The 23,814-nt window shown below is 43.9% G+C and overlaps 2 protein-coding genes across 5 annotated transcripts; both read left to right on the top strand.

The window, feature by feature from the left end:
- Positions 1-885: 885 nt before the first annotated feature.
- On the top strand, positions 886-2,759 carry LOC149911834 (uncharacterized; the record flags this gene model as incomplete). Its single annotated transcript, XM_090133287.1, has 1 exon — positions 886-2,759. A coding segment is annotated over one exon (987 nt), but the record flags the coding sequence as incomplete, so codon positions are not given.
- Positions 2,760-6,621: 3,862 nt separating this feature from the next.
- Positions 6,622-23,327, top strand: LOC149911833 (RANBP2-like and GRIP domain-containing protein 8). 4 transcript variants are annotated; one of them, XM_090133256.1, is made up of 18 exons: positions 6,622-6,777; positions 7,847-7,914; positions 8,398-8,509; positions 9,276-9,428; positions 10,078-10,308; positions 10,688-10,833; positions 11,122-11,314; positions 11,853-12,010; positions 12,195-12,374; positions 12,461-12,544; positions 13,035-13,173; positions 13,347-13,444; positions 14,727-15,181; positions 16,517-17,541; positions 18,458-19,630; positions 20,062-20,176; positions 21,565-22,074; positions 22,581-23,327. In XM_090133256.1, the coding sequence occupies exons 1-6, from the start codon at positions 6,703-6,705 to the stop codon at positions 10,808-10,810; spliced, it is 762 nt and encodes a 253-aa protein (XP_089989382.1). In that variant the 5' UTR covers positions 6,622-6,702; the 3' UTR covers positions 10,811-10,833; positions 11,122-11,314; positions 11,853-12,010; positions 12,195-12,374; positions 12,461-12,544; positions 13,035-13,173; positions 13,347-13,444; positions 14,727-15,181; positions 16,517-17,541; positions 18,458-19,630; positions 20,062-20,176; positions 21,565-22,074; positions 22,581-23,327. The 4 variants fall into 4 exon arrangements, with proteins under 4 accessions (XP_089989382.1, XP_089989383.1, XP_089989384.1 ...); XM_090133257.1 differs by lacking the exons at positions 16,517-17,541; positions 18,458-19,630; positions 20,062-20,176; positions 21,565-22,074; positions 22,581-23,327 and adding an exon at positions 15,299-15,420; XM_090133259.1 differs by lacking the exons at positions 6,622-6,777; positions 18,458-19,630; positions 20,062-20,176; positions 21,565-22,074; positions 22,581-23,327 and having other exon boundaries at positions 7,848-8,014; positions 16,517-16,791.
- The last annotated feature ends 487 nt before the right edge of the window (positions 23,328-23,814 follow it).

The raw sequence follows: 23,814 nt of genomic DNA, 5'->3' as shown, positions 1-23,814 counted from the left end.
ACTAACAGGATGTGTAGGAAGGTAGGAGAATGTAGAAATAAGAAAGATGAATGGCATGGTCTAATCACAAAAAGTACAAAGAAGGGCTGGGGCAACAAGTAGCTGAAGAGCCTATCAGGAGCTCGGGCTTTGCAATGTGTATGAGCTTCATTAGCGCCAACATAAATGCACGCAACCTTCTGATTAAAGTTGAGACTTTCTGATCAATTCTGTGGTCGTGTGTTTGTCTCCCGCCGAGCTTCGACTAATGGTGACCCCGACGTGATACCCGTTGGATAGAACCAGACGAGCGGCGTAGGAAGTTCGGGTCCCTAAGCAGCGGGGACGGCGAAAGCACTCCGAGAAAGAAGAGGTGCCGCGCCTCAGGACACTCTGTGAGACCTGACCGATACGGGCTGCCGGACTTTGCAAGGCTGCAACAGCGCTGAAACTTAGGTATGGAAAGGGAAGCAGCTTATCAATTATTTACTCGCTTTTTAGAAGAGCGTGGGATAAAAGGAATAGATCTTAAAAAAGGGCTCCCTGGATTATTGGCCTATGGTCAGAGCCGGGGTTTGCTTGTTAACCCTCATTCAGTCCATGAGCTGAGTGAGTGGTGGAAGTTTGGAGATGTGTTGTGGGAGGCTACGATAGAGGACAATAAAGTGGCAAGGAAACTGGGGAAGTTATGGAAGGCAGTTCATAATGAATTGCTTCAGAGTCAGGGTGAGAAAAGGGCAGCTCAACAAGTTGTGGGGGCACACCAGCGAAATGAGGGTTACGGGAATTGGCCGCCAGCAGTTCCTCCTGCCGTAAGCACAATCGTTATCCCAGCCGAACGGGCTGTGGGCTCAGAGCCAGTAAATGCTCCAGCCGCCGGCTGGGAGCCAATGACTGTTCCAACCGCGCCTTGTGGAACCATTAACCCCTTCAGCAACTGCCCTAGAAAAGCAAGGCGATGAGCCGGTCCCTGGGGCAGAAAGTGCCCTGGCGGAGGCAATCGCAAGAGAGCGCAGAGAGGCATGGGCGAGCATAGCGAAAGCATGCATGGAGCAGCGGGATGGTGAAGGGGCGGCGGCGGTGCAGGAATTGGCGTGCCCTGTGACCTATACTCCTTTGGCTGCAGGAGGAATGCAGGCAACCATATCAGCATTAGACTGGAAATTATTGTCACAGCTGAGGGCTCCAGTTAGCCAGTGTGGAGTCACGGGTGAGCCAGTGAAGCAAATGTTGGATTTTATCTGGGGTTCACAAATATTGCTACAAGCAGACATAAGGGGAGTAGCAAAGTTGATATTTACTCAGCATCAGTTATTGCTGTTTATTGCTCACTGGCAAGATCTGTGCCAGCAGAGTGTGATGATTCAGAGGCAGCCAGGAGATCCGCTGCATGGGGTAACACTTGATGAACTACTAGGGCTGGGACCATACGTGAGGACGGAGACTCAAGCCCTCTTAGGTCCGGACAAATTGAGAGAATCTATGCAATTGGCTAGGCAGGCCATGTCCAGAATTAGGGCACCAGGTGGACTCCCCTCATGCATGGGAATCCAGCAAGGAAGGAGTGAGGATATCGGGAGCTTTATTGATAGGATAGCGACAGCTATAGAGGCTGCAGGGGTACCTGAATACATGAAGGGAGCTATGTTAAAACAATGTGCATTACAAAATTGCAATTCTACAACTCGGGGAGTTTTAAACACATTGACTAGTGGATGGACAATAGAAGAAGCACTAGAGCGAATATCAAATATACCTAGTGGTCCACAAGCATTATTAGTGAAGGCAATGGCAGATCTGGGTGAGGGATTAAAAGCCCAGGCACAAGCTAGTCAGTCGCAGGTAATGGCAGCTCTTGCACCTTTGCGAGCGTCAGAAGTCCACACACGCTGAGCAACAGATGACACTCCTGCATGAAACACTGGCAGCAAAGGACTAGTGATAGCACCAGAAAAGATCCAGCATACGTCCCCCTGGAAATATCTCAGACTGATATTAAATGATAAAATCGTCATGCCGCAAAAGCTTCAATTGAAGACAGACATAAGGACTTAAAACGACACCCAAAAATTACTAGGAGCCCTGCAGTGGCTACAGCCCATAGTCAGCATTCCAAATGAACTTATAGAATCATTGCGGTCTATATTGCGGGGAATGGTTGTGCATACTCCCATTGCAGCTCACGGAACCCACAAAAAGAACGGTGTCAGGATGCGAAACGATGAGAAAGACTGAAACCAGGCTTGAAACGACCATGAACTCATAGTGATTGGGATTGTGTGCTTCTTATTATTTGGTTTTGCTTTGTAACTTGTTGTATTTCAAACAGCAGAGTAGTAACCGTTGTTGTGTGGTTTTTATTTATTTTTAATTTTTTTTTAGTAATAGATTGAATGTGAATTAACAGGATTTAATGTTACTAATGCTGAAATCTATGGAGATAGCTATTTTAATGTATTGGTAGTGCTAAGACAAAACCTGGAAAGGAATCCCAAGCAAAGGGATGACCTTATATTATAGAATGATTAACTCTCTTTCATCCCACTATTCGGGAATTTAAAATATGATCATGAAGCACCTGAGACAAAGGCACACGCTAAGAGAGTTAACCTTGATAGTTTATTCTGCAAGCAGATGTTCCATTTGGCCTCTGTATCACGCACTGGCCATGCGGATGCAGTGTACAAATGGAAAATACTCTTTGGACCCTGAGAAGAACAAAAGAAAGAGAGAATCTGTGGTGGGTGAGAGAGGAAAAGTGCACCTTGAAGCAGGGGACGCCCTGCTGGCACTGCCTATTGCATTCATCACCCTTTTTCTGCAGGTTGTTGTTTCTCGAGGCTCAGTAAGTAATAATGCCCCTAGTTCTATCTGGCATGCAAAGTTCCTCAACTATTAATTTTCTATTAGCCCAAAGGCACAATCATGAGCACTCTAAAAGCATCTGTTGAAAAATCACTAAGATTTGTACAAAATCAATATATCAGAATATATAAAAGTTGAAGACTTCTTTCAAAGCAGTTAGAGATTAGCACAGAATGGGGCCCTTGGGGATTTATTTCCAGGTTGCAGAAAGTTGGGCTGCAGACCAAACACGTTTGTTCTTTTTAGTAGGTTAACAGTATTTCTTGTCATGATGTTATGTTTGCCTTGTTTCCTTTCTCACACTTATAGTATTGTCAATCGAGGCCTTGATTGAGTTATAATGATTGTATTATTAATATAATTAGTGTTATTATTTTATAGTATGGTAGAAGTTTGCTAATAAACAAAAAAGGGGGAAATGTGGGAACGTAAGAAAAAACTGCATGGAGCAGCAGCTGCGGAGCAAGATAAGTGGCGTGAGAACCAAGGACACCTTCAGAAGAAGAAAGAACATCTCACGGCTCTGATTGGCTAAGCAGACAAATGCCACTTCAAGGGTATTAGAGGAATTGTTGGTAGATACAGATTCAGTCAGACATGCCACGCTGCAAAATCACGCCGCTATAGACTTTTTACTGCTGGCTCATGGGCACGGATGTGAGGACTTTGATGGAATGTGCTGCATGAACCTCACGGAACACTCGTCATCAATACACCAACAAATAGCTAAGCTACAGCCCCTCACCAGCCATTTGCAGGAAGAAGAGGGTTTGGGGTTAGAGGACTGGCTCCGTGGGCTAGGAATTGGTCCCTGGTTTCGAGACATCATACGATTCATGCTTATGATACTGGGGGTGTTAATTGTGTTACTGTTGGTGGTGCCATGTGTGTTCTCTTGTCTACAGCGCTTAATACACCGAGCAATTGATAAGCTAGTAGGAGCTAGCCTAGGTGACCAAAAAGAAAACAGGGGAAGTGTGGAGAGCGTGATTGAGACCTGGCTGGCTGAGAAAGGCCACACAGACAGTATTCGGCTAATGAGACGAGAGTCCTTGAGCAATGTAACAGGATGTAAACAAGGCTAATGAGGAGAGAGTCATTGAGCAAACTAACAGGATGTGTAGGAAGGTAGGAGAATGTAGAAATAAGAAAGATGAATGGCATGGTCTAATCACAAAAAGTACAAAGAAGGGCTGGGGCAACAAGTAGCTGAAGAGCCTATCAGGAGCTCGGGCTTTGCAATGTGTATGAGCTTCATTAGCGCCAACATAAATGCACGCAACCTTCTGATTAAAGTTGAGACTTTCTGATCAATTCTGTGGTCGTGTGTTTGTCTCCTGCCGAGCTCCGACAATGCTTGTGCATTGGGATGGCATGTAGCTCAGGTAGTACCCCTTCCTCCGGGGTGGACCAAGGATTCCCAAGGGATGCAATGTATGGTTGCCCTGTACCAGGAGAAAACAGCCTGGGAAAATGAAGCCTGAAAATCACTCTCCCTGTTGTTTCCCCGGATATCAGAGATAGATGCCAAAATCCCTCCTGCATTCTCCATGGCCATCGGTAACCGTACAGCTTGTCTCTCAAGGCAGGGTGTGAGGGCTATCAGGCCTATAGGGAATTTCTCACTGTGCAGTGGAACCTTGGATGTTACGAAGGATTTGGCGGGGAACTATTCAAGGCTGGGAATCCCCAGAGCGGATCTCTGGTGGCATTGCGGTGGGAAGATCTTACGGTCCACTCTCCCATCTCATTGGGGAGGTACCTGTGCACTTGTTCAACTGGCTATACCGTTCACTCTGGCATTTGAGAAGGATCTATCACACATTCGCAAAAGGAACAGAAGAGGTTTAGGAATCCCATTTGATGATGATACAATATATAAAGACTCAATTGGGGTGCCCAGAGGTGTCCCTGATGAATTTAAGGCTAGAAATCAATTGCTGCAGGATTTGAATCTCTATTCTGGTGGGTGACAATTAACAAAAATGTAGATTGTATAAACTACATCTATTACAATCAGCAGAGATTTATAAACTATACAAAGGAGGCAATAAAGGGAATTGCAGAACAATTGGATGCTACAAGCAGGATGGCCTGGGAGAATAGGATCGCCCTAGACATGATATTAGCTGAAAAAGGGTGTGTGTGTGTGATGTTGGGCACCCAATGCTGTACCTTTATCGCAAATAACACAGCCCCAGCTAGCACAATAACTAGAGCATTACGGGGGCTTACTACTCTTGCCAGTGAATTAGCAGAAAACTCAGGAATAGGTAATTCCCTCACTGGGTGTTTGGAGTCCTGGTTTGGCAAATGGAAAGGGATGATTGTGTCCTTATTTACTTCTTTGACTGTGGCAGCAGGAGTCCTGACGGCCGTCGGTTGCTGTATTATCCCCTGCGTGGGGGGATTGGTGCAGCGATTAACAGAAACTGCGCTGCCTAAGCAAACAGCAGTGGAACCACCACCGCACTCGGATAAAATGATGATATTAGACGAAATGGAGAATGAAGAAAATGAAGAAGTTTTTAGAATCGTACCTTTAAAAAAAGAAAAAAGAAAAAAAGGAATTGCAGAAATCAACACTTTGAAAGAAAAAGAGGGGGGAATTGTGGAAATGGAATGTTGTTTCTGCATTTGACATTAACAAGAGCAGCTGGTTTGAAGAAGTAGAACATCATGCATTTGTATTCTGTAACTTATCCTTAGAAATAGTTGATCTAAGAAGTAAAATACCGTATATGTTAGCGGTATGTTTTAAAACATTATTACTGAATTATGTGATTAATTCTTTCTTGCAAAACTGAATAGTTGTTAAATGGTCCAAACAATGCGAGTATAGTGTGTTAGGGATTAGAAAACATACTATAGAGTTGTTCTGTTAGATAAGAAACTGCCAGCAAGAGAAAAACAGATGTAGCAAACATCAGAGAAGCCAGGGCCTCTACACAAGGCCGGACTGTCTCACTCCGTGAGAAGTTGGGATGTGACAGGCAGGCGCCAAGATAGCACAAAAACATAAGCTCTTAGTTGTTTAATTACCCCTAGCATTTGTGCCCTTTACACTGGTCACTGTTCTGGTCATCCCTCTGTCCTCGCACAGAGATAAGCTGGGAAGGAGGACAGAGGGGAGTGTCTTGGAGCCCGCCTGCGGCACCCTGAGGTTCCCACAGAGCGGGACAGCTCTGCTTCGTGCAAAGGCCCTGGCTCCTTGAAAGCGTGTTCAATGTGTTTCACTTCTGCTGGCCTAACGAACCACCTCACAGCGGGTTTCCCAGCTCAGAACACTACACCCACATCGCTTAGGACATCTAGAGCCTACCGCAGCTTTGTGAGAAAGGATTTCTCACGTAACTCGGTAACTGCGTTTCTAAAACACGCTACTAATGTGCGCACGGAACTTCCACTTTTCACATCAGCTGTTTCTAAGGATGCGCCACAGCGCGCTTCTTCAGATCAACCGCCCTTTCCAATACCCGACGCAGAAACGACGCTTCCGCTCTCCGCGGCGCGTCGCTACGGGTGAGCAGAGCGGCTCGGTACGCCTCACCGCGCCGAGCTCCGTAAGACGCGCGAGGGCAGGCCGGCCGAGGACGGGACCGGCGGCGCGCGCAGCCCCTCGCGGCGCCCGGCAGCCCGCGCCGAGCAGCCCGACGTCCCGCGGCTCAAAGCGCCGCCGCGCGAAGCGCGAACCGGCCGCTCGGCGCCGCGCATGCGCCGCCCCGCCCCGCGCTGTGACGTCGCGCGTCGCCGCGGTCGGCAGGGAGGGCGTTCCGCCGCGTGCGGCGGGGAGCTCCCTTAGCGGCGCGCGAGTGCCGGTCTTCCGCCGCTCCCTCTCCCTCGCTCCTTCTCCTGGCCATGGCACGGCGCACGAAGCCCGAGGTGGAGCGGTACGTCGCCTCCGTGCAGGCCGCCGCCTCCTCTCCCAGAGCGGTGAGTGCTGCGGCCCGGCCGGCGCCGCCGGCGGCGCTCCCTCGGCCTTCCCCGGGCCGCGGTGGGGGCCGCTCCCCGCCCGCCCCGTCCCTCCGCCCCTCCCGCGGGTGCCGGGCCCGAGGGCGGGCTCCTCCGGCGGGGAGTCGAAGCCGAGGGAGGCTGCCGGCGGGCGGGCGCGGAGTCGCCTCCTCGGAAACGCGGTTCGCCGCAGCTGCGCGCCTCGGAAAGCCGCTGAGCCCTCGGCGGCTTCGGAAGGAGCCCGGCGGCGGGGCGGAGTTCGGCTCCCTCCCGTTCCGTGGGCACGGTCCCCGGGCTTCCGGCCTTCCCTCTCTCGAGGAGCCGGAATAGGGAACGCGTGCCGTTCGGCTTTGGGCTCGTTTGGCCGCTGTGCGGCTGCTGTTGCCGTGGGTGCGACGGCGTTGTGAAACGCCGGCAGGAAGAGAGGGAGAGGCGGGGGGAAATAGCTCTGCTGCCTGCGTTGGTGGCTGGGCAGCCGGGTGATCCCCTGCTCTCTGGAACGACTGGCTGTGGAGCGCGGTCGGTGATGGAAGTAGCTGCTGGTCTTCCTGTTGCGTTGATTTTGGAGAGGAGGGTTGTGCGAGGCTGCCGGCGTTTCTTTTGAAATTCCTTTCCAGCCCCGTTTACGAGGAGGCGGGGCAGGCGAGAGAGGAAGGTGACAGAAGCATGGACAGGAGGAGCTTGATTTGTGGCATTTGTTTTCTTCTGCAACGTAGATAGGTTGCAAGAGAAACAGCTTGTATGTAGCTGACCCCATTCTCCTCTCTTTAGTCGGAAGTGTGCTTGTGAAAAGTAACAAGTGTGAGGACTTGCTTTGCTACTAACCTCAGTTTCGCTTTGGTAGCCTTTGCCAGTTACTGGGAAGAAATGTTATGTTCTTACTCCTGTGTCTTTCAAAAACAAAGCCCAGAGTACAAGGAGTGAACTGGAGCTGATAACTGTGAAGACACTTTAGGAAGTATTATGCACCCCTGGAAAGAAGGGTCTCCCTACTCAATTACTTCAAAAGTACTGTATATTTAAAATGTACCCTTTGTTTTTTTTTCTTCAGAGATCGTTAAAAGGATTCTTTTTTGCTAAGCTGTACTTTGAGATAAAAGAATATGAACTTGCTAAGAGGTAATAAACGTTACGTATGTTGTTCTGTTCTTTAAAGTGTGATGGGAAAGCTAAATGAAGTAGAGTGGAGAAATGAAGACCGTTGTCATGCTGTTTTAAGGTAGCGGCAAATGGGAAATATGGTGCCATTTAAATCTTCCTAAAACGGCAACTTAAAGCATGGGTAGTTACGTGGTGCTGTAAAAACCCATCCGGTAGAAATGTCTTTTATGCCATCGTGTTACGTCCTTCTTACAGTTCCTGTGAGCTACTGCTTTATTTAATGAAGGCCAGTGCTTGCAGGCAAATATGCAACATCTGTACGTGTAGCAATAATGTTGTGCCTTACTTGAAGATCTAGATCAAGCCCCTTGAACTAAATACAGCTAACTGTCCTGTATGACAGATTAAAGTCCCACGTTAGCTGCAAGGTGTGGGGGGACTTGTAATACTGAGGAATACTGATCCTTCTGGTTTTTCTTTCTTTATTTATTTACTCTGTAGATATACATCTATTTATCTCAGTGTCCGAGAGAGAGATCCCAAAGCGCACAGGTTTCTGGGACAGATCTACGAGGCTCAGGATAACACGGAAGAAGCTTTTGGGTGTTACAAGGTAAGCACCTCACTCACCTCCCTGTCCTGCTTTATTCCTTTGTAAATGGACTTGATCTTTGTGCTTCCTGCTCTGATAGTCTTCTTCCCGCTGCCCTTTGGACTAAGAATATGTGAGCCCTGTAGAATTCTGCAGTAGGGATTATGGTGACAGCAGTAATCTGGCTGCTACTGAAAGACTGGACTGAGAGTGTTTTTCAGTTGCATTGTTTGTTTTCTTGTTAGCGGTGGGCTTTTTGTTTGTTTGTTTCCTCAGAAGTAGAGGGAATGGGGCAAATACAGTTCCGATTAGGTAAGCATATAAATGTGAACTTCACAGTCTGTGTTTCATTATTCGGGCACCGGGGAGGGAGAGGATACACACAAAAGTCTTGTTGCCAGCACAGTGACTGAGTGCCATCAGTCTTTGTGACTTAATTCTGTTTTCCGGAAGCCTCCGTATTAGGTTAGGCTAGAGATACCCCTGGTCTGGCTGTCTGAGTAGAGCAGCAGCGGGTGGTAGAGGAGCTGGTTTTGACATTGTTTCTCTTATGGTGTTCTGAATTCCAGCAGTTGTCTGGGTGTTACAAACCAATGGTGGCCTTCTTGAAAGGGAAAAAGGCTTTTCTTAACGTAGTGAGAAAGTATTTATTGATAGTTCTAATTTGACTTGCTGGGTCTGTTTAATGGGGGACATGTTTGACATGTTTTCTTTCTTGTTCTACGTGGACTGCAAGATCAAGTTACTAGTAACCTTTTTTCTTATGTGCATGCATGGGGAAAACCAGCGTTCTGTGGAGCTGAATCCAATGCAGAAAGATCTTGTACTGAAGATTGCAGAGTTACTATGCAGTAACGACATCACTGATGGAAGAGCAGAGTACTGGGTTGAGAAAGCTGCCAGTCTCTTCCCTGGGAATCCTGCTGCTTACAGACTGAAGGTAAATTCCTGCTTCTGATCTCTGTTCTGTGCCTAGAAGAAACTTTAGTTGCGTCAAGCGATGGGAAAACCATGGTAGTAATATTATCCAAGAGGTCAAGATTAGATAGGTTATGTATTGTCTCTATTACATGACTACACTGCTTTCTAGTTTTTTTTAATTTGAGTTGAAAACTGTCAAGTGTATGAGATGCTGTTATTCCCTAATACTGTGTAAATGCTTTCAGTCATACAATCTCACTTTTGTACAGGTGTTAGTTTTCTGGAGCACAACTGCAATGAAATCAAAGTCTTGAGAGGCTTGTGCTTTGGGATTTTTTGTGTGGTTACGTTATTTTATTTTTTTAGACAAGCTGTTCTGTATTGACGTGTGTCATCTTTGAACCAGGTGGTTTGACAGTCTTAACTTAGCATCTAACTTAGCATCTACAGGATGCAAACTCTAAAGCTTTGGGTTTTGTGTTTTTTTTTTTTTTTTTTTCCCTCACTTCTAAAATGTTTGTCAAACTCTCAGTAGCACCTACCAGCTTTCCAGAGCAGTTTGAGTAATGTAGCCTGTAATGGCGATGAGAAAACAGTCAGGTAACATAGTTGCTGAAGAGGCTCTCGTAGAGAATGAAATTTTAACGTGTTGCCTTTGTATGTGATAGGAGCAGTTACTGGAGCGTAAAGGCGAAGATGGCTGGAATCAGCTCTTTGATATGACTCAAACCGAGCTCTATGCGAGACCAGACGATCCCTACCTTAACATCAGACTGGTTGCTCTCTACCGTTCAAATAATAGATTAAGAGATGCTGTGCTTCATTGTCAGGAGGCGGAGAAGAAAATACCTGTAGACTCCAGCTTGGAGTGGTGTTTGTGCGTCATAAAGACATTTGAGGTATTTAATCATGTTTTGATCCTGTCATAATCTCCCATGTCCTTGAAACCGGTGTTATTCTCTTAGTATCGTTACAATGGCAGCTAATTCTCAAGTGGCTTAACTCCTTTAAATGTAATGTCTGTGGAAACAGTGATTTATTTAGGATTTTCTTAAGCCTTAAAGCGTTGTTTAGTTTCTAGCTGAGGTATTAAGTTAGATACAGCAGCTCCATCAGGGAGGGAATTGCTGAGGCAAATAGTTCCTGGAACATTGCTGCTGAAGAATACGTTAACATCTCACCTGGGAAACTGGATTATGTAGCAAGAAGTTCTGGAGAAACTCTTGCCTTCATAGAAGGATGGCGGTTCCTCATTCTGTGATGAACTTTATTCTTTAGGAATATCTTGAATCAGTACGAGACTTGGAGGCTGATAAAAATAATTGGAGAGCTGTCAAGAAGGATCATCTGCTGGCCTATTCTAGCTTGGCTAAAATGACGCTTGCTTCTAGAGATGTTTGACAAAGCAGAGGGGCCCTTGAAAGGTACTCTTTTAACTGTTCTGCTTATTTAAAAAAAGAAAAAAAAAAAGAAAAAAATTGAATATTTTTTCTGGGTCACCGAACTTCTAGCAGGCATCATTTTCAGTGAGTAGCTGTTTTATGGATGGAAGAGGAGTTCCTCTGTACTAACTGCAAAGAGCAAATGTTGCTAGGCTTGATCCGCAAGCTGTGTCTGAGCTAAAGGCCTCAGAGAAGACTCAGTGATAGGGGTCTAGTATAAATCCTGGGAGACCAGGACTTGGTTGAAAATGAATCTTTTCTATGTTCCAGTTTTGATTGTGTGCTTCACTCAGTGAAGCCGTGTGCGGATGGACCTGATGAGCTGTCTCGTACCTTCCTTGAAATGAAAGGACACTTCTACATGCACACTGGAACTTTCCTGCTGAAAACGGCCCAGAACAACGAGACACAATGGAGAGATGCATGTGAACTCGCAGCATTGTGTTATCTGAAAAGTTTCCACGTAAGTCACTCTTCAGTTTGTGCCTGTAATTGTTGCAGTTCTTGAATGCTCTCACTGTATGCGCACTGAACGCCTGCATTCCAAAAACTAACTACTGTTTTTAAGGCTGTCTCCTGGCCAAATCTTACCCTTCCATACTTGTTTAAAAGATTTCAAGTAGTGTGAAGAAAATCTCATCTGTTTCACTTGTCAGAAGTAAAGTGACTAAGGGCTAATGAGTGTGTTTCCTATAGGCTATTCCCTTCTCTGTAATGCAGCTAAAATAACTAGTATTAAGGTTATTGGTATGGGGGGGAGGGGAATGACCTGAGTAGCTCTCATATACTAATTCCATAAGCAGCAGAGCTTGATCAAGCTTAATTCTTTGCTTTATGGAATAAAATCAGCAGATGATGCTTTACTAGCGTTTGAAGCTATTAAGAAAGTGGTTTCGTACTGGAAGCTTGCCATTGTAAGTTTGTAAATTGCATTACCTCAAAATGCTTTTCTATTACTTACATTCTGACTGATTATTCCTAATCCATATGCTGTTACTTAGCTTTATCAAAGAAAGGCAGAAGAGGTTGAGAGTGGTGATACGTTACCAGAAGAACGCAAAGCCTATCTTGTTAAAAGAAAGCATTACCTGATGAAGATCATTGACGAAAGCTCCTCTGACCCGTCAGTAGCTGACTAAGTAAAAGAATTAATGCTTGTGTGAGTTGTCGTCTTACGTTAATGTTAACAGATATAGGGCTTTCCTGGGGGAACAAAAACAACAAAAAACACCCAGAATTTCTGTGCAGAAAGCCTTGCAAACTGTGCAGCCGTAGATCAGAGCACAGCCTCTTGCTCTGAGGAAGAATTGCGATCATGACTTGCGTTTCAAATACATTTCTAGCTGCCGGTATCTGTTAAAGCTGTAACAGAAATGCTGAATGCAGTGATCCAGGAGCTTGGAGAGAATGGTGAAGAGGGAAGTCTTGCCTCCGGAAATATCTCACCAGCTGCACACGTGGAAGTAAAATATTCAATTCCATCACCTAAGAAGTTCTCTTTCTCGCCAACAAATACCTACCAGGTATATTAGCCGGTTACTCTTCTAGGGAAGTGTTACGTTTGTATAAAAAAATCCAAGTTCAATTAGTTTTTTTCTTTTCTTTCCAGTTTTCTCCTAAGACTCTCTCTCAGTGGGCAGAAGATCACAAGTCCTTACTTCAAAAGCTGTGTCAGCACGTGGAAGCTTTAACGGTAAGCAACTTTAGTCACTATATTCGATGCAGAATGGTTGATCTTTTTGTTCTGGTAAGTACTTTGTGACCCAAGCATTGAACTTCCCTTACCAGGCTACCTCTTAAAACTCAGTGAAGAGAACTGCTATAAACATCTGCTTAAAGTGAGTTCAAGAGTAAAACTTTGTTGCCTACAAACTCTGATTTGGTACTCAGATATGGGAAGCAATCCTGAGGATTGTGTGTGCAGAAAGTTGTGCTTTCTTCAGCTTAGCTACTGTCATCTTTGTTCTGGGTTTATTTCTAGCTTCAGGGAACAGTCTCAGTTTCGTAAAGCATGGGAAGATCATAGGTTATTGCAGCACTTAACTCATCTTTTTTGTGTGTGTGTCTCAGACCTTGAACATGCTTTTAAATAGCAGAGGAGCGTAGGGATCGTTCCTTAGGTTTTCTCCAAATACCAATGTAATACGTTTACATGCTCTTAATTGAAACACTGTCTTTAATAGAATGAAATACGGGAAATGAAACGTAATAGTTCCAGTGTAAATGTATCATCTCACTGCTGGCCTGCTGGAAGCTATGAAACAGATACAGTGTCAGATGGTTATCGGAGAGCACAAAATCTTCATGAAGCTCCTTTAAGGGGTAAGTTGATGCTGAATTTTTAATTGAACACTTAGCTAAACGGAGTAAGACTTCTTAAAATGTTTCTGCAGTGTTCTGAGATGAATGAGTAAAACTGGTCCCCTGGGAAAGTTCACTCAAGTCAGTAATCACAAAAACTGGATATAAGCTCCTTTCTTGGTGTTCCTTTTCAGTTGCTACCTCTGGCCCATCTGTTCACTGTAGCCAGTCACCTGCTTGTAACTCGCAGTATCTTCAAAGAACTGCTGCAACCAGTGTAACACCAACAAAGGTGAGGACATACGAATCCGCTCAAGCCATTTCTACTGATGTGGTGAACTGGTTTTGTTTCTGTGTGTAGCAGGATATAACTGCGGTTCCCTAGAGAGCGTTTACTAAACTTGAGGTCTGCTGGAGACAGGCAGAAAGTTCCGTAATCAGCTAAGCTTTGGGATATTGGGTTTGGGAGAAACAGCCAGCAAAGCATGTTTTTAACCTGCTAACATATGTCCTCTGCTCGTTGTCTGCATTGTTCTTTTCCCCAAAATAGTATGGGGGCTTGATTTTTTTTTTTTTTAAATACTAAAGAAAAATGAGTCTATTCAGCTTACGCTTCTCCCCAGTCTGTGTTTTCAGATACCACTCAAGTTTTGAACGTATGATTTTAGTTAAAACTGATTAGAGTTGAAATCTCATTTTATGGTACGCCTTGCTATTAAGAGTACATGTTGCATGGGCTTTAGCACCCTAATCCCTTTTCCTCCTTTTCCACAAGGAAGTAACGGTGCTTTTTCTTTAGGCACCTGTCTGTGGCATGGATGGACTTGCACCTCAGCAGCGTAGATATGCTCATCAACAAGCAATCCGCACGCCACCTCTGCGAAACACTTGCGCTGCCATGTTTCCTCAAGACACGTATGGCGCACCTTGGCATTTTGATGCTCCATCTGCTGGAATCATTTTGCCTTGTGGTGATCGCTACAACTACAGCCTTCCACAGGCAAGCACAAATCCACCACTGCCTGAACCAGGCTATTTCACAAAACGTGTGGTTTTAAAACCTCTAGAATCCAGTGTTAGTGCCGCACAGGACAAATTGGGATCTGCCTTTGCTAAAAAGGAAGGCCAGTGGAACTGTGACATCTGTTTAGTAAGAAATGAACCCACTGCCCCAAAATGTGTTACTTGCCAGAATACAAGCAAAACTAATTCAGAAGTATCTCTTCAAGAATTTTCCTTGAAACTTGAAGGGAAAACACCAGCATGTACCTCTCAGAATCTTGCAGATGGTGAAGCAAAGCCTGCAGAGGAAGGATGTAATTTTTCAATGTGGATGCCTCTCGGTGGATTTAAATTTGGTATACAGGAGTCCAGTAAAAATACCGCTAAGAAAGATGATCCATCCAAAGAGTGTACAACTGACTTGACAAACATGGATGAAAAAGACAAAAACGAACTGCCTTCGAGTAGTGGAGTTACACTCCAGTCTGAAGAAACAGCAGACAAGGACAAGAGTGAGCACACCTGTGGGAAAGGCACGTTGGTAACATCTCATGTTTCTCGTACTAATGCAGCCAAAGCATCTCCTTGTGGTAACAACGCTGTAGCTGTGCTGGAGGAAGCTACCAGGGAGAGAAGCGACCTCGGCCATGGTGGTGATGCTTGTGATGCCACCGTAGAAGCTTTAGAGGTATCAAGCACCTCTGAAACGCCAGCAAAAACGGAGGTTTCTGCTCCAAAGTTTGTATTTAGATCTGAATTGTCAGGAGCGTTTTCAGTAACAAAGAGACATTCCCGTTTGGGAATACTTCAGCCCCCGGCTCCCTCTTTGGATTCAGCTTGAATCGTCCAAGAAAGAGCGATGAAGGAACTTCAGCATCTCGGAAAGCAGAGCAGGAAAAAGCGGGAGTAGCTGAACCACCCAAAAGCTGTAGTGCTGCTCAGAAACCTTGGGAGAGCGAGGCATCCCAGCCGGCTCCTTCGGCACAGGGTGGGCCCTCCAACTTCTCGTTTAAAATCCTGGAGAAAGGTGAGTGTTAATTGAACCAGTAATTTATTCAAGTGTGCAGCTCATTAGTCAGTCACTTGTTAACGCTGGTCATTGTGTATTACTTCTTCTGTCTTAATAGTATGTTGTTTCTTTCAGTTCTAATGCACGTCTGTGAATCTTCAAATCCTAGACTTTCAACTTGAGTAAATATGAAGTTGTAGTTCTTTGCACGTAAGAACAGAAGCGTGCCTTATGCGGGACTCAGTGCAACTCTGTAGTGAGAAAGGGAGTTGTGGGTAGGATTTTGGAATCTGTCCGAGGCGTCAGAGTTGATCTTAGTGTTGCTTTTTTTGTAGGGAAGGAATTTGGTACTGCTAGAACCAGGAGATGCTAATATTGTTTAAACAACGAGGCGTTGTTTAAAATGTCAGGGTGAAGTGCTGACAGTGCATTTTTTGTGTTGAACTGGCAGTGTTTGTGCTCAGGCCTCGCTCTGACTGGTAAACTCCGAAAACAGCAATTGTGCTTAAGCTTCAACTCGAATTATCCCTTCAACTAGGAGGCATCCTTCTTGTCTGCTTCCATTCCTTTCCAGTAACTTCACATCTTTAGCTGGAGCCTTTGTTTGTCGTGGTTTTTCTTCTTGTACTTCCCAGAAGTATTGTGAAATAAGCTCTATTCAGTCTCTGGTTAATATCATCTGGAGTTCCAAATGCTCAAAGTTCATCGGTAGCACACGCTGCTGCTTACTGCTTTCTGTTTCTTACTTTCTTTTTCAGTCCTTGGTTTTGCTTTTCCTCTGTAGATGATACCCATATGGCTCTTCTCTGTGGTTGTATTTTGTTTGGCGTATGGCCATCAATAATTCTTGTAACAATATGAAAATGCTGACCTGTTCTTGGTCTGAGACGTGAATTTCAAAAGGAAAGTGTATAGTGCTACTAGAACCAACAGACAACATTTACAATATGTTTACAATATTTAAATTGAGAAAAACTGTCATCTTCCATTTGGCCAGTCACTCTTTCTGAGGCTGTGAGTGTCTGTGTACTAATAAAAGGTGGCACGTATTGAGCTACCGGAAATATAAGTAAATGTCAAAGGAAGCTAGTATCTGTAGTGGCAGTTGCAAGATTGAAGTCTTCATTATTGCATGGAGGTTCTTTGATAGCAGCAGAAAACCCAAGTATGACGGATTTACAGTTCCTTGGTTATCCTGAATGAGTGTCTTTTTACATAATGATGTTATTTCAAAAGCTCTACATTTAAGATGTTCTGAATATCGTTAGGTTACTTTATAATGTATGTGCCAAAAATGATCACGGTATTTAGCTGTCTTATCAGCTGTTTTCCACTAATCTTTGTGCTTTGCAGCAGGCCCCCCAGTCAAACGTGAATGTGTTACTGCTTGGGAAACTAAATCTTCTGAGCAGAAGGCTAAAGGAGAAACTCCACAGGTCCCTTCTACGTCTGTCTGTGGCTTTAGTAGCAGTGCGGAGGATGCCAGTCCAGAAGGCTCTCAGAAAGAAGTAAAAACTCAAAGAAAAAGTACGAGTCAAGTCTTTACGAAAGTTTAGGCAATAAATTTGCAGTATTATTCTTAGACTATTTTCACTTAGTGAGAAATAAAGCGTCTGGCAGATTAGAAACTACTTGACTTCTTTGACTGTGTCTCAAGTCTGTTCTGGCACTGGAACTATGGTACTACTAAGAACTTAAGTTTCTCTGGGAGAGAAAGGAAACAGCTTTGCCTCCTAAAGTAGAAACAGCTTTGGCTAGTAGAATTCCTCCTAGCAGGTATGTAAGAGTTAAGTGATTTCAGAGCAGTTTCCAAGGGAAATGGTGCTTGTTTTGGAATCGTACTGCTTCAAAGGTACTTCAGTCTCTTGTTGAGTCAAAGCTGTGTGTGTTTTAAGAGTGATGAAGAATGTCTGAAAGCTTCCAACAACAATTCTTGTTTGTTTTTTTGTTTTTCCCCAGTTGTTCACTTCCCTTAATCCCTGGTAGTTAGCTGTTCTGAAACATTAGTAGCACTATAGGAAAGTTGGAGACTGAGAACTTACTATCTTGTTTTTACTGTACTGCTGTTGTAATTAAATGAAGAAATTTATCAATTTGTGGAAGGGAGGGAGGGGAGAGAGAAAATGTGGTTTTTTTGGAGGGAGTCGTTATTCTTAGTGTCCAGACTTAATGGAGTTTGAAGTTTGTATCTTTAGGCTCTTATGGCTTATTTGCTTACTGTTTTATTAATCGTACTGACTCAGTCTCTACAAGTAAGGAATAATTGCATACTCCATCAACCAGTGAAGCAACAGCAACAGTATTTGTGCAGTCAGCTGCCAGCAGCGGAGAAGCAGAATCCACAGAAACTGCTCGCGTGTCAGAGAATTTACCAGGAGGTGATGATACAGCTTTTTAGGAAGTAGAACAACTTGCTTGAAGAAGCTTGATGTAGCTTTGTAAGGCTTAACTCAGTTGTTCATGTCTGGATTTCGTGTTTAACCTTAGTATGCCTAATAAGAGGAGAAGCTTACAATGACTGTAGTCTTCTAGTTTGGCTTCCTGTAAAGAATAGAACTTAATTGCAGGTTAGTATAATGACTAAGCAAGACTGATAGAGCACCAAAAAACAGTATGTAGTGTCCTTTAATTGGAACAGTTAATCTGATGAAGTCTGCAAAATGTTGTCTTCCTCTTTCTGCAATATCTTGTCTGCCTTTCCTCATCCGTTAATCATATTATGACGTCTGTTGTTTTCTTTCTTGCCTTGCCTGCTCTTTTTCTCTTTCAGAAATGCTTGTCCGTCACATGTTTCTCCAGTTCTTTCAAGCTTTTCTTTAACTGTGGAAGATGTGTTAATTGAAGGATGTTAAAAGGCAGTAATGTGCACATATAAAGTGAGGAGGATATGCAGCTGTGAGGCCTCCATTTATTATTTTCAGTTGATTCTTATTCTGATCAAATGCCAGTATTAAGTTACTTAGCAGCCTTCATAAGGGGAACACCTGGAATGCTAACAGTGCTGGGTTATCACTCAGCACATCATTCAGCAGACCTGAAATTTCACTGGGAAATATGCCGGCACACTTGATAGCTTAAAAATGAATTTCAAAGGCTGAAATCTGTTGGGCTCTCTCCTTTTGAGAAGGCAGGGCTGTTCGGTCACTTCAGTGCATGATGAGTATAGAGCTGTGGGTACAAAGCCACTGAAGAAAGGAAAACATCGAATAATTTTGGATTATGATGTCAGAATTGTAACAGTGTTGTTGGTGACAATTTCTGGGGGAAATCATGCATTACTGTGCTGTGTTTTAGGTGGAGGTAGTCTGGAGAAGAAGATGAAGGAATTCCCTTCAAAGAGAGGGCAAAATTTTACAGTTGGGCCAGAGATGCTGCTCAGTGGAAGGAGCGCGGTGTTGGAGAGCTCAGGGTCCTCTTCCATACACAGAAGAAGTGTTACAGGATCCTTATGAGAAGGGACCAAGTTCTTGAGGTGTGTGCAAAGCATGTCATCGCTAAAGAAATGAACTTAGTGCCCTCTGAAACATCAAACAGTGTTTTAATTTGGACAGCTACAGGTGATGCTGGTTAGTCGGTTGAGTGGTTTTTACAGTTCTTTTCAGTATCTTCTGTAGTTTGTTTGGCTTTGTTTTACCCTGGAGATTATACAGAACAAAAGCTGCTGATCTCTGGCTGCAGTGACTAGAGCTAAGGAAATCTCGGATTTGTTTTCAGATGGTGAAGTGAAAGTAGAGCAATTTGGGGTCAGAGCTAAAGTTCAAGAACTGGCCAATTCTTTTGAGAGGAGATTTGGAGAATGCCAGGAAAGCTTGTCAGAGCTGCAGAAGGGCCACCTCTCTCTGGCAGCGGAGCTGTCAAAGGACACCAACCCTGTTGTTGTGTATTTTGTTTCTGCCAGTGACGAACCTGTAGGACACACAACCACGGAGCTGCTTTCAAATATTGTCCCTCGAACAGCTGAAAATTTCAGGGCCCTGTGCACAGGGGAGAAAGGCTTGTGGGTTCAAGAATACCACATTTCACAGAATAGTTAGTGACTTCGATGTCAGGTAAGCTTAATGTGAAGGCTTTTCATTGAGAGAAAAAACCCATCTGGGCTGCAGCACTCCATGAATCCTGCCTGAAAGTGAGCTTTTCCAGTTCTTGAATGTGGTGAGAGTAGCTGAAATCAGCAGGGCTGCAGTCAGCAGCGATGCCTCAAGCTTTCCCGACACTTCTAGAGACCATCGCATTTTATTCTTGGAAAGCTATGACTTCATGGGAATGCCACAGACTTGCATGTTAGACTTCGTTTCGTTCATACCTGTTATCTGCCTGATCACTTCTCTTTGGCAGCTGTTGGATCTGTAGGCTCTTCAGAGCCGGGTGTCAGCCTTTGGCAGCAGCAGGAGGCGGAGCTCCCGACGTATTGCAGGCAGTGTTTGCGCTGCTCAGGGCCTTGGCTGCAGCGTGCGTGCAGAGAACAGCGTGAGTGTTTGGCATGGCTGTGCAGCAGAGAATATGAAATGGTAGTTTTCTCACTTCCTCAGTGCCTCCCAGCACAGGACTCTGTGGTAGATCAGAAATTGGTGTGCGTGTTGGATTTGCTGTTTAGCAAGTGCATTCTCCTGCTGTATCTCTGTGTGTCTTTGTATTCTACTGTACTTTGACTGCAGGAGTTTTCTCGCAGGAGGGTCAGGGCCATCCAAACTCAGTTCTGTTGTGCTTTGAGTATGGAGCTCTTTCAAGCCTTGATTCTAGGCCTAGTGGAGTAGAAGCCAACACTGTGTGAACAACAGTTGAAAAGTGTCCTTTTCTAGAAGAGGAGCAAGGTGATGTAATTCTAGCAATTCAGTTGCAGGCTTCTTTTAACTTTGTGTAGCATGGCATTTTACATCCTGTTACTATGTTTCCTACAGGTGAGTTTGTTATTGGTTGCGTTACTAAAGCTATGAACAACCACTGGAAGTGCTTCTGCTGTGATATCTGCCAACAAGTATTGGCAGGAGTTGGATTTGTCAAGAATAACGGCAGGTGGGTCTTCACCCTTCCTTCTATCACTGATAATGATGAAAATGGAATGACAGTTGGGAGGGATGTAGAGGTTATGGTTCCTAAGGCTTTCCTGCTGAGATGGAGTAACCAAAGTGTCTTTTATGAGAAAAAGGTCTAAGAATGCATCACAAAACTGAGAGTGGATATCTTAAAATGTGTGCATAAAATATTAACTACTTGTCTACTTCGACACCAGATTTCCTGTCAAGTGTGTTTTGTACCTGGTGATGTTTCAGGATGAGTAGGATACACTGTGGTAGACACTTAAAAACAAATCAGATGCAGAAGTTTTGTCATTTTTAAATAGATTTTTATTTTCCCAACAGGGGTTCCCCAATTTGAGTCCAGTTTATCACCTTTTTCACTAATAAATGCGCTCATTTCAGTGGGATCCTTCACGGTTTTGTTTTTTTTTTTTTTTAAGTAAACTGTGTAGCCATTGATTTCATGCTTTTAATGCAGTACATGTGGTTATGTAGAGAGTTAGGGCCCGTTTTGCCATCCAGCTTCCAATCTAAATTTCTGAAGAGTCTGAGGGTAAAGCATGGGAGTGGGGCGGGATGAAAGACTGCAATTTGCAGCACAGGGTGGTACCATAGGAAATAGGAAATCTGGGTGCAAACTTGCTTATAGCAGCAAAATGACATTATTTTTCTAATACAAAGGGCAGAAAATTGGTTGTCTTCGGCTGCTTCAGTCATTATCTTGCCTATGTTCTTTGCTTTTAGTTGAGTTGCACAAAGTGTGTTTTTCTTTTCAGATTTCCTTCATCTCGTTTCATCAGCTTCTGCAGCTGCAGAATACATAGCTGCATGTTTTTACATCCCCCAGTGATGCATGGATGAGGGGGCATTGTAGGATATAACACACGTTACTAGTTGTTTGCTTTTTAGTACAAAGGAAGCTATCATTTCATTATCATGGCAGAGGCTGATTTGAAGAACAACCTGTAGTGTTGTCAGCGGTATTGTCAGCTTATATTTTTCTTTCTCTGATGTTTGATATCACGGGGAAAATGCAGAGGAGTGCATTTTTCTTTCCTTCAATTACATTTAAGTAAATCTAAAAGAAACCTGTGCTAAGAGAGCCAGAATGTAAGCCAGGCATGACTACAGCTTTCTAACCTGTTTGAGACAAGCTCCGTAGCTATTTTCATAGAGATTTGATGCATCCTACTTAGCAGGCTTTTCTCAGAATCAATCAAGCTTGTTTAAAAAAAAATAATCATATTGAACTGTCATATTTGATGCTGCTAAAGACATTATTATAGTATAAATCCTGTTACTGAAACAAGTGCTAAAAATTAAATGATCTCTACGGAAGCTCTGAAGTTGAAATTGTTCTATTCATGCTCTCAATTAATGAAGTTTTGAACAGGAAGGAATTCACTGCTGATGCTCACGAACCGAAAGGAGAATAATTATATGGTTTACCTGCCGTGACAAAATGGGCGTCCCCATCTGTGGAGCACGTAGAAGACCAGTTGAAGGACGTGTGGTGAACGCTATGGGCAAACAGTGGCACGTGGGGGTAAGCATCAGCTGACACGTTGTCTTTCACAAGTGTAAAGGTTAACGTACTTACCTGGAATATCGCTGATCAGCTTCCATGAAAGGGTTAGAAAAGTGTGCAGCAGTGATCAGCAAATGCATCTCCTAATCCCATTTTCAACCTTGATGTGCCTGATCTTCCACTGAGAAAAGACCTCTGCCTGCGGAGCTAAAATCAGGAGATGTCCCAGGAAGCATTGCGAGGTCCTTGCAGAAGAAAATGTCACCAAGTGAGAAGCAGGATATATGGAAAGGCAGTAAAGTTCTGTGACAAACGTAGTGCTAGTGGGCATTATAACGTTTCTATGGCTTCCAGTTACTTGCCACGTAAGTATCTCTAAAGCAGTTTAGGTGACAGTTCATATTTCAAGTCTCTGTACAAGATTTACTTCTTTATCTTCCATTTAAGTTATAAAGATAAGCAGTCTAGGCCTTTTGTTGTGAAAATATCCTGTAGCATGTACTTTCTTCACAAGATGCAGTGGTGCTGAAAATGTAATCTTTGTCATTAATAACGTATCAGAATCACTTCAGTGCATTTTTTTTGTAACTTTTGGGTTGAAATGTTAAAGACAGTAAAAGGAATGTTATTTTAGTGATCTAAAAGTACAAAACAATAGTTGTAATTCTTATTTTCAGGATAGCTGGGCTAATCAGAATCTAGTTGCTCTTCAAGCTTAGTGTTGCTTATGTTGAGCTGTTTCAAGCTTTTACAGATGTTTAAATGAGAGCAGCTAATGACACCCAGTTTTCCCAAAGAACATAAAGACGACTTGCCACTCAGGAGTAGTGGTTTAACACAAAGCTTTTGAATGGCGTGGTCTTCCTTACAGCTGCAATTCTAAGATGACCGTGTGTTAAGATGAGCTGCATCAAGCAGCTCTTTCATCCGGTTGCTGAAGACTAACAAAGACTAAATTTGTCAGAGGACAGCACCTAGCATTTAAAGAAGAGGTATATGTAGTTGTACCGTTTCCCTCCAGACTCCCTTGACTGTGCAGTCGAGCACCATAATGGATAGACCTTTATTCTTTGGAAGCCAGGTGCAAGGTGTTGTGTACACATCTCTGCTTGGATAAATAAAGGAGGATTACATTTGGGAGTTCTGCAAATTTGCAGGTGGATCCTAAATTTGTCAGCGATGAAGGGCAGGTGATTGAAATATGCTGGCATCCCTGCAGACAATAAATGCCATGACATGATTAGCAACAGTATTGCAGTCAGGATAGAGCAAGAACATACACCAGGCAAGAGTTGTGTGTTGAGTGGATGTACAGATGTTCAGCTGGATGTTTACTAAAAATGTGTATGTGACTCTTCATTGCTGGATTTCAAATGCTCAGATGTTCAGGATTAGGGAAGCAGCAAAACAAAACCATATTTGTAGAGGGTGGAGCAGATGTAAAGAAATATTTTCATTTTTAATATCATGAAGACATTTGTAATTAGATGACGCAAGATTCAATTGGAAACCCAAATCAGACTTGCCATCCTTCTCCTTTTATTTCAGTTTAAATAAAACAGGAAAGCTATTGAGATACATTTGAGAAATTACCGTCAATAAAATCATTGCTTGAAAACTTTGTTGTTTCTCCTTCCTCTTCAGCTGTTTCCCCTGCAGTCATGTGATTGAAGGAGATGGTAAGCAGTTCTCAGCTGTTTTCTTAGCTTAGTTACGTTTTGATGAAAGTTCTTTCTAAAAGTGGAAGGAAGGTCCTTTGTTGAATCCCTCACTGCTCCCATTAGACCGCAAAGAGGCATTCTCTCTATCAGACATCAGGATAGATGTGATTAGTCAGAGGCCAAATGGGAAGAAGACCTTACAGCAGCTGTTTTGTGATGATGGAAGATGAAACAGGAGCTAAAGAGAAACCTTTTAGTAGTAACCAAAGGCCAGGGATGCTGGGAGATGCAGAGGAGGCTTCCTGCCCCACCGGCTTTAAAAAGGGACTCATACCGCTGTGAGGATGACCACATAGGCATCTCCCCAAATGAACTTAGGGATCCATGACCCAGATTTGTAAAAATATTTAGATACTGAACAATTTAGGTGGGCTTTGTGAGGGA

Source organism: Phasianus colchicus, unplaced genomic scaffold, assembly GCF_987193195.1.
Source record: "Phasianus colchicus unplaced genomic scaffold, bPhaCol1.hap1.1 HAP1_SCAFFOLD_56, whole genome shotgun sequence".
In the NCBI taxonomy this organism is placed as follows: Eukaryota; Metazoa; Chordata; class Aves; order Galliformes; family Phasianidae; genus Phasianus; species Phasianus colchicus.
This window is presented reverse-complemented; position numbering and strand designations above follow the sequence as displayed.

Coding starts and splice junctions, on each gene's coding strand:
- LOC149911833 (XM_090133256.1), top strand. CDS start 6,703: ATGGCACGGCGCACGAAGCCCGAGGTGGAGCGGTACGTCGCCTCCGTG. Junction 7,915..8,397: donor GAATATGAACTTGCTAAGAG/GTAATAAACGTT, acceptor TTTACTCTGTAG/ATATACATCTATTTATCTCA. Junction 8,510..9,275: donor AAGCTTTTGGGTGTTACAAG/GTAAGCACCTCA, acceptor GGGGAAAACCAG/CGTTCTGTGGAGCTGAATCC.